We start from the raw sequence: 10363 nt of genomic DNA, 5'->3' as shown, positions 1-10363 counted from the left end.
AACTTTTTGCACAATCTTGAAAAAAGTACTATTGTTGAAATTCTCAGATTAAGCAAACTTCAACGCACCCTTATCCACTACCTGCTAACGTTAGTGAACCGCACCCGAGCAAGCACACTTTGCAGTTCCCCCGGAAATGCATTTTTCTAGTTAATTTAACGTTTTTTTTCCCTAACGTCATTTTTAGTCGATTTTTATTCGAAAATTTCAGGACTTTAGTCGACCAAGATTTTCTTTGGTTGATTACAGCCCTAATAATTTGTATTTTGAACATACCTGAAAATGAAATCTGAAAAAATTGTAAATCTGAAATGTTTTGGAGCACAGACTGAAGTTTGGTCTTTTTTTAAAAAATAAGCTACTTGCCAGATTATTGCTCAAGTGAAGAAAATTTTTAAAAAGGTGAAACAAAAAAAAGTTATAGAAGTTTTAGCATATTATTATGAAAAATTCACAAAAATACTATTTTTAAATTTGATATGAATTATATATTTTCCAAAGCATTTTTTACTCTAAAACTTTGAGAAAGTCAAAGCCATAAATCTAAACAAGTTGTGTTCCAGATTTGAGGTTGATATTTTAAAAAATGAGCTTTCAGTAATATTTTGTTTTGCCGCAGTACCAAATGTTTCCTCTAGATGAAATTCGTCTCCCATTCATTTCCAATGTGCTCATTTTTGATCATGAACAAGACAAGGGTGACTGTTTTTTTGGGACCATATAATCCTTTCGAATCATGTCCATGATTGTGTGTGTGTATGTTCACATTGCAAGGGCCAAAAACTTTATCAAGTTGTGAACCATTCCGATGAAGTAAAAAAAAAAAAAAAACATAAATAAAATATTAAAGGGGTGGTTCATTATGTTTCACTTTTTTAAGTTTAGATAGTGTGTAATGTTGCTGTTTGAGCATAAAAAACATCTGCAAAGTTACAACGCTCAAAGTTCAAAGCAAAGGGAGATATTTGCTTTTACAGAAATTGCTTTTTAAGGACTACAACAAACGGCTGGTAGAGACTACACGACATTCCTCCCGGGTTAGTGACATCACAAACCCTAAAATTTACATAAACCCCGCCCCCTGAACACGATTTATAGATTATCAAGACAGAATATGCTAATCAATGACTAGAAGATAACTACACATAAGTTACATAAATTCATCAACTAACCATTCAGAAATGTCCTGTTGCTTCTACATGTTGTCACTTCTTCTTGAGTCTCTCCATCATTCTGACTCCGGTTTGAACATAAAAGGCTAAAAGTTTTTGAAATTTTCAGTGTGTGTGTGAGGTAAACCCCTTTGCCGGGAGCAGCAGCTCATTTGCATTTAAAGGGACAGACATAAAAACGGTGTGTTTTTGCTCATCCTCAAAAAGTGACAATTTTAACATGCTATATACAAATATCTGTGGGGTATTTTGAGCTAAAACTTCACATACACACTCATCATGGGGACATCAAAGACATATTTTACATCTTGTGAAAAGGGCATTATACCACCCCTTTAAATAATGTTAACTAATGAGATCTTGTAAAGCGTTACCTAATCTGAATATGTCAATTAGATTGTAATTGTTTGAGAAACAGAATTATTGCAAAGTAACACATAGAATGAGAGTAGCAAACCTGAAAATAGTATTTTCTTGTAAAACATACTCCAAAAATCTTTGTTTTATATACATCTTTGATAAATCCTTTTTTACAGTGTTTGATCTCAAGGCGCGTATAGGAACCAGACAGGGTTTTAGTGGTTTATTGATGGATGATAAAGATTCCCTGAAGCATTTTTAACCAGGTTACAGTTCACAAAGGGCAACACAAGGGCAAGAGGGTATTGAAATCGTCTCAAGAGAAGAACTAGGAATCTGATTTACGTCCATCAATAAAAGCACCGCTAGTGACCTCAGGGACACGTTTACAGTCTACCTCATGATCATGTGTCCAACACGGACCTGATCGACAAGTCAGTAGAAGCTGATGATGATGAAGTATTTGGTTTACAGGACGAGAATGAGAAAGCGGAAAATTGTGTTAATATGCGTCATTTTCTTTTTTAAGATAAGTATCAGTTCGTATTGTGTAAATGTTGAAATTACATGACAAGACACACACCAACAACATTGATGTAATCAAAATGCTGACCTATAAATTAATCATGTTGAGTTAACCACAGTTTTTACCAAAAAAACAACCAAAAAAAAAACATAGTTAGTCATTGTTTTCTTTAGCAAGACTAGAAACTTGCTATTTGCTGCCGCTGTCTTCAGTCAAAATGAGAAAGAAATATAATTTTAATAATTTAATAATAAAAATGAAATGAGCTGAGCAGAAATACATAATCATGTTTGGCTTGGTCCAAGTTGTGTTGGATTTTCTCCTCAGCAAGGTAAGGTAAAGGTAAGGTAAAGGTAAAGAGGCCCATCTATCACTGTTTTCCATGTTCATAGAGTTAGTTTCTGAAGTAAATATCTGCTATAATCTGTGTGTTTAGTACGTAGCTTTTTAAAAAATGGCGTGTGCTGGTGTTTCGCGTGTGTTCGGCCAATCAGCGAACTCTAACGTCACCGGTAGTTCCTATAGTGCTGGTTTAGACCCGACTCTGAAGTAGGAGATAAATGAGTTCCTCCAAAAGGAGTTCCTAGAACTAAAATCATTCGTAGTTCCTGCGATTCAAACACGACAAAATCCGTGAACTTCCGCCAATGGTTCTAGGAACTATGAAAAGTAGGGGTGTAACGATACCCTAATGTCACGATTCGATACATATCACGATACTGAACTCACGATACAATATTATTGCAAAAAACAAAAAATGTACTGTTGATTAAAATACTAAATTTGGTATTACAGTGTGTGTGTAAATGAATATTCTTGGACTTGGTGCTGAAACCCAAAGCACAGGACAATAGAGACACCAGAATAACAATATTCATGATTCTGAAGCTGAAAACACAGAATTATTTTAGACGAATATGCTTGCACTCTTTCACTGACTAGATATATTTATAATAATGTACACCACTTTTTACTGGTAACATCAGACATTTGGTATTATCAGGACACACAAATATTCCCACATTGCATTATTAATACATTATTTTCAACATTATATATAGAAGTTTAATGTAGTACTGACACTAAAACTCTGAAAACTTGCATTTTTTCCTCACACAGTGATTTTTATTTTGTGAACGATACACATAGTACATATTGTCACTATCCACAATACATATTGATGCACTTTTGTATTGCGATATATTGTGACTCGATATATTGTTACACCTCTAAATGAAAAGGTTCCTCCGCGAAAAGGAAAAAGGTTCCTCCGGTGCGAAAGCCCGTTGATAAAACAGCAAAAGATAGCTTTAATTGTTAGGAATCAGGATTGATTTGACTTTTTATTCATTTTCTGTAGGATTTCTGTACCAGAATACTAGTGTTACCTATCCTCAAACTCTCTTTATTCTATTGTATTTATTTGTGCTACTTTTTCAATTCAACAAATCAAGCTTCCTTGTGTTATGTAAACTCTTGAACAACAAAATGACCCCATTGTGAGATACATGTTATTTTAAAAAGAATAAAACCATAATCAAGTGTCAGGGTTTTTCCTGGCTCAAAATGAGGCGGAGGTGGTAAAATCCTAATAATGTATTTTAATAATAAGATAATTAAATTTGTATTTTTTGTAGATCATCATATAGCCTAATGTGTTTCCCACATTTTTTGTTGTGGGTGGAGTCTATGGTCCCTGATGTGTTTTCCTTGATTGGTTTTCCCTGAAGAGAATTACGTTGTTTAAAAAAACGAAAGTAAAAGAGTCACGCACGTTCATTGTGTTTTACCCTGATGAGAGTTCCATGACTTTATTAAACTCAACACATTATAATGATTTATCTGTCATCCACCCTCGAATAATTGGAACGGAATGTATTACTTAGCCCGCCCGACCCGCGGATTATCCACGATCCGCGCAGCACTATACGGTTTGAGAATGGACACAAGCGGTAACGGCAACAGAACCATCATGGTGGGAAAAGTGTACAGTACCAGTCAAAACAAGTTTGGAAACATTACTATTTTTAATGTTTTTGAAAGAAGTCTCTTATGCTCATCAAGCCTGCAGTTAAAAAACAAAAAAAAAACAAAAAAACAGTAATATTATGAAATATTATTACAATTTAAAATAATGGTTCTCTTTTTTAATATACTTTAAAATGTAATTTATTTTTGTGATGCAAAGCTGAATTTTCATCAGCATCATTACTCCAGTCTTTGGTGTCTTATGATCCTTCAGAAATCATTCTAATATGCTGATTTATGATCAATGTTGGAAACAGTTGTGCTGCTTAATATTTTTTTTATAACCTGAGATACTTTTTTCAGGATTATTTGATGAATAAAAAGTTAAAAAGAACGGTATTTATTTAGAATAGAAATCTTTTGTAACAATATACACTACCGTTCAAAAGTTTAGGAACAATAACTATTTTTTTTTAAAGAAATTAGTACTTTAATTCAACAAGGATGCGTTAAATTGATAAAAGGTGATGGTAACGATTTATATTGTTAGAAATGTTTTTATTTTGAATAAATGCTGCTTTTATGAATAAATGCTGTTAACGTTTTACTCATCAATGAATCCTGAAAAAAGTATTCCAAAAAAATATATTAAACAGCACAACTGTTTCCATCATTGATAATAACTGAGTATCAAATCATCATATTAGAATGATTTCTGAAGGATCATAAGACACCAAAGACTGGAGTACTTGCTGATGAAAATTCAGCTTTGCATCACAAAAATAAATTACATTTTAAAATATATTAAAAAAGAGAACCATTATTTTAAATTGTAATAATATTTCATAATATTACTGTTTTTTTTTGTTTTTGTTTTTTTTTAACTGCAGGCTTGATGAGCATAAGAGAGTTCTTTCAAAAACATTAAAAATAGTAATGTTTCCAAACTTTTGACTGGTACTGTATCTGACCATGTAACTCTACTGTCTGTCCGAGTTTTGTCGAGAGCCGGAGGCAGCACGAAATTTGACGGAGGCGGCTGCCTCATAATTCTCTATGCAGGAAAAACCCTGAATGTAAGCGCAGATCATTTAAAAGGAGAACATTTGTTTAATTTTAGACTGTGGTTTGGCACTTCCTGTGCTCTTACCCTTGTGTATGTGTGTGTGTGTGTGTGTGTGTGTTTTTTTTTTATCAATAAATGCAGCCTTGGTGAGCAGAAGAGACTTCTTTGTTACAAAAATCTTACAGACTCAAAACTTTTGAATGGTAATAGTGCAATATATAAATGTATACATATTAAACAGGACAAAAACAGTACTCATTAGTATAGGAGATTAGTTTAATGGTATTATTGAAAAAAGTCAACAATACCATTGAAAAATAATGAAAAAGGCATTGTTGGATGCAACCTTGTATAACAGATAACACACTCAAAATAGATTTAACACACCTTAGATGTTTATAATATTTTGTGCAAAGTATTAGTGAAGACGGGGGAGTAAAAACAAAAGCTCACAGGTATTTCTGAGGAAGTGCGGATTATTTGACAGGAAGTTATGATGAAATGCTGTTCTCATTTCTCAAAAAGGTTATCGGGTTATCGTAAGTTGTCATTGTCGTAGGCAGACAGTTCATACATCAGTCTTTGTGTTTGAATGTACAGTCAAACCGAAAATTATTCAGACACCAGATATAGCCTAGGTTTTTTTTTAATATATTTTTTTACTAGTGGTTGCAGGACATTATAGTTAATTTATGTAAGTGAGGATAGCAAAATAAAGTAAACCGTGACATATTATACCCAAAAATGTTGACACTTTGAAACATTTTTGACACTTTGACCTGACCATGTTTTGCTGAAGTGTTTTTTCTTTAATTGCTAATGTGACCTTTTTACACACAGACTGAACAAAATGAAGCATTGCTTGGTGATTGGTTGAGCTAAACTGGTATTATCTAATTGTGTAGTTAAATTTAACAGCTGACAGATATTCAACATAATTCATGTGTGAGACAGTCTAACAGAAGGATGGACAAAACCAGTCAAATATCAATGAGTTCTTGTCATGTTTTATTACCGTTTTCTAAACGATAGCGAATAAACTGTGATAATGTGAGAAATGTTGAAGGTGTCTGAATAAATTTTGGTTTGACTGCAAGTCTTCCTTGGTTTCAGGCCCGTTCTTTTTTTAAAACACTAGGCTATAGCATATAAACATCAACTTGATCCAATCACACCTGTAATTCAGATGTACAGTAAGTAGGGCTTTTGTGATTGGAATCCATACCAGTTCCAAGGATTTGGTTGTTTTGCGGTCCCGCCTCTCTTTGCCCCTCTTTCTTCCTAATTCTCCTGAAGACGAGTAACAAGTTTGAAGCACTGGCTTGACCCGTTCTGCTCGTGAAGCCGTACAGGAGCGGATCGGCAATGCAGTTGAGCGTCGAGAGGAAGACGCTGGCCTTATATCCGATGAAGAGCCAGTTGGGATGCGGACACTTATCCAGCAAAACCCTCAAAACCATCATGATGTGCACAGGCCCGAAACACAAGTAGAGAGTCAGCAAAATGCCTCCGAGAAGCTTGAACACACGCCGGCGCTCCATCGACCCCAGAGTTTGGTTCCTCTTTACGTCCGAACAGATCTTCCAATAACAGAAACCCACCACCAATGCAGGAATGAGGAAGCCTACTACAAAACGAGCGACGCTGACCCATTTTTGCTCAGGTGGCAAAGGAAATTGGTCCAAGCAGAATGAATAATCCTCAGTCTCCTTGTAGACACTATTTGGATACACAGTGATTGCATTGAATACGACGGTAAAAATCCAAGCGGCAATGCACACGCTGACTGCAATCCTGCGCTTTCTAAACTCGCAAAACTGTAGCGGGTGAACGATGGCTAAGTAGCGATCCACAGCGATGCAGCTCAGAAATAAGGCGCTGGTGTAGAAGTTTGTGAAGAGCAGGAAAACGCACACGACACACGCGGTCTTTCCGTAAATCCATGTGTCTTGGATAGTGAACTGAATCCACACTGGCAAACACGTGATAAACAAGAGATCCGAGAGAGCCAGATTAAACAGATAAACGCCCAACTCGTTCTTCTGACGGATGAGCCGATATGACACGAATAGGAAGAAGACGTTGGACGGGATGCCGATCAGGATCACAGCCAAGTGCAACACGACGAATACCTTCTTTTCTGGATTATCAGACGGGTAGCAATCATCATTATCGTCCGTTACGTTCATCTCAAGACAGCTAGATGGGAATAAACATCATTATTTGTTATGTGATCGTTTTACCTGACAGCAGGATACCAACTATTAACTGAACAGTTCACACAAAATTGTAGTTTATTCAGGATTGATTCAAACCCCAATGATCTTCTGTGCTCTTTTCATGCTGCTCTTTTATATACAGTGACATTGAAAATGGTCAGAAGCACTCAAAATCATATGATAGTTTTGTGTGAGTAATAAACATACTGGTCAAAAGTTTGGACTAATAAAGAGTATTTAATGTTTTTTAAAGAAGTCTCGTGTCACCGAGGCTGCATTTGTTTGAGCAAAAATAATATTGTGAAATATTACTACATTAGAATGTTCAATTCATCAAAGAATCCTGGAAAGAATAGAAATTAAATGAAAATGGTTATAATTCAGCATCTGTTTTCAGGATTTTTTGAACAGAAAGTTGAATAAAAAAGTTGAATAGAAATCTTTTGTAACATTATTATAAATGTCTTTAATATCACTTTTGATCAATTTTAATGCATACTTGTTGAATAAAATTATTATATGATCTGCATTTGTGCTCCACAGAAGAAAGTCATACGAGCGACATGAGGGCGATTAAACAATGAAAGAATCTTCAGTTTTGAGTGAAACGTCCCTTTTAAGCAGATTTATATACTGACTCATAATATTAAGAACAAAACTGTGTACAATATATACAACAGCTATACAATAGTTATTATACAATATCTTAAGTCAGTGGTTCCCAATTCCAGTCCTCGTGACCCACTGCTCTGCACATTTTGTATGTCTCCCTTATTTAACACACCTGAACCTGATCATCAGCTCATTAGGAGAGACTCCATGAACTGAACTGAGTGTGTCAGATAAGAGAGACATACAAAATGTGCAGAGCAGTGGGTCACGAGGACTGGAATTGGGAACCACTGTCTTAAGTAGACATCAACCAACCAAACCTTTGAAAACCACATTTGTTTTAATAGCATCAAAAGCCCATGTGCTGAATATTTTAGATCAAATCTACTCACCATAAGTGCAGAAATTCAGGAAACTGTTTTTATGACAAAAATATGATCAAATATTTGCAAAGATATAATCGAAGGAACTGCGCATTGCAACAGTCTCCTTCACATGGGAGGAAGCAAGAGTGGCAAACATCACTTCCTTGTTTGGCATTACTTCGTTTAACTCCAGACAGAAACCACAAAACACCCAAGAAGCAGTGACCATATCCTGCCTTCCTTTGTCATATTTGTTTATGTTTACTGTGTGTATACTGATATATAGCCTAAGTCTTTTAATCACTCATGTTGTTATTCTTGGATTACTGTTTTTAAGTTTTGATAATGAGGTTGAGTTATCTGTTATCAGTCTGTAAGACTGCAGTACTGGACTTTAAGCTAAAATATTTTGTCACACTTTATTTTAGGGTCCAATTCTCACTTTTAACTAACTATTAACAACCTTTTGCTCAATAAACTCATAATTACTGCTTATTAATAGTTAGTAAGGTTGCTTTTAAGGTATGGGGTAGGATTAAAGGATGTAGAAATATGGTCATGCAGAATAAGGCATTAATATGTGCTTTTAATAAACAGCCAATATCCTATTTGACACAGTTCACTGAGTCACCATCCTCTTCACTACACTTCCCAGCATCCATCCTGGTTCCCACCCGCACGTCATTCCTCATCACACTCATGTAATGATTGAGACAATCAGACACATAACTATTTGTTACATTTAACAAATAAGCTTCAAAGCCTACTCTTAGGAATGAAACATCCCCCCAAAAGAGATAAGAGAGCAGGAAAGGTTTCAGTCGCCAGGGCAACGATCAGATAAGATGTCTTTATTTCTGTGAAAAATGTGGTCATTTGGTCAGGACCTCGGCCATAGGAAAGACCTACAGACCTTAAAACAGACTTTTCTGCATTCATTTATCGATGAACTGATCTATAAATGAACATGCATCCCAGAACATTTTGTGAATGATTTATTGTCTTGTGTAATGTCTTTTAACCCTCTGGGGACCAAGCTGTTTTTGGGGTCCTTGAGATGTTCTGACATGCCTTGACATTTGTGCTTTTTTCAGTTATTTATAAACATGTTAATGGCAAAGGTGTAAATTCACTCTATATAGCACAAACAGGGCTACCATAATATGCGAGCAACGTGTATGTAGATGTTTGTATTTTTAAGAGAATAATGTTTATGCGTGGTTATTGAAAAAAATTAACATGAAAGTTGCTGAATTAAGACCACAAAACACATATTAAATATGTGTCCACAAGACTTTTGACTAATTGATGTTGTCCCTTTGAGTTCTAGCTTCAAAATGATGTAAAAATAGTCTTGCTTTATCGTTCACAAAAAAAAATACATTGATTTAAATGGTGTAAAACAGGTTTTGCTTGGAAAGCCAATATGCGAGGGGGAGGAGTAGTTTACACCTTAGATTATGAATGTCCCACCCACTCTGTATAATGAGCCATTCACTCAGGTGTGAAACTGACTGAGCCACAATGCAAGGACAAAAGATGTATTTAGAAGAAGACTTATATTGACCATTTAAGATTTCGCTTACATCTCTCTTGTAAATATGTTTTGCTATTTTATTCAAAATGTTACAATTACAACAATAATTACAATTTCAACAATATTTCAAGTGTACTCTTTCTATGTAAAAAAAAAAAAAAAAAAGATTATAGGCCTACATTTTATCATATGTATTCATTAGTTTGAATATAGCCAACATTGGAACATCTAACATCTTAGTCTATGAATTTATTTTTGACAAAAATAGTATTTTTTTGCAGTTTAATACGTTGCTTATACAAATACATTTTATTTCAACATATTCCAGTCGATTTTTACTCATCTCAGTAGGCTATAGCAAAGCAGTTTATTCTTTCACACACAGACGCGCGATTCATATTTAGGCTAAACAGTCTTTACAAATATGTCCCCTTCATTCATCTCACAGAAAGGCGAGTCATATTATAGAAATGCGATTCATCTTTTTGCGGTTTACATAGGCCTACACTAACGTTATTCCATAACGTTATTCCACACG

The 10363-nt window shown here is 34.8% G+C and overlaps 1 protein-coding gene across 1 annotated transcript; it reads right to left on the bottom strand.

Annotated features, from left to right (window-relative positions):
• Nucleotides 1-3161: 3161 nt before the first annotated feature.
• On the bottom strand, nucleotides 3162-8446 carry gpr65 (G protein-coupled receptor 65). The gene is made up of 2 exons (XM_084096446.1): nucleotides 8316-8446; nucleotides 3162-7291 (listed from the first exon to the last, which is right to left on the bottom strand). The coding sequence occupies exon 2, from the start codon at nucleotides 7279-7281 to the stop codon at nucleotides 6262-6264; it is 1020 nt and encodes a 339-aa protein (XP_083952572.1). The 5' UTR covers nucleotides 7282-7291; nucleotides 8316-8446; the 3' UTR covers nucleotides 3162-6261.
• Between the last annotated feature and the right edge of the window lie 1917 nt (nucleotides 8447-10363).

Source organism: Abramis brama (assembly GCF_963993115.1).
Source record: "Abramis brama genome assembly, chromosome: 21".
Taxonomy (NCBI): domain Eukaryota; kingdom Metazoa; phylum Chordata; class Actinopteri; order Cypriniformes; family Leuciscidae; genus Abramis; species Abramis brama.
The sequence above is the reverse complement of the archived record's forward strand: the minus strand, read 5'-3'. Positions and strand labels throughout refer to the sequence as shown.

Coding starts and splice junctions, on each gene's coding strand:
- gpr65 (XM_084096446.1), bottom strand. CDS start 7,281: ATGAACGTAACGGACGATAATGATGATTGCTACCCGTCTGATAATCCA.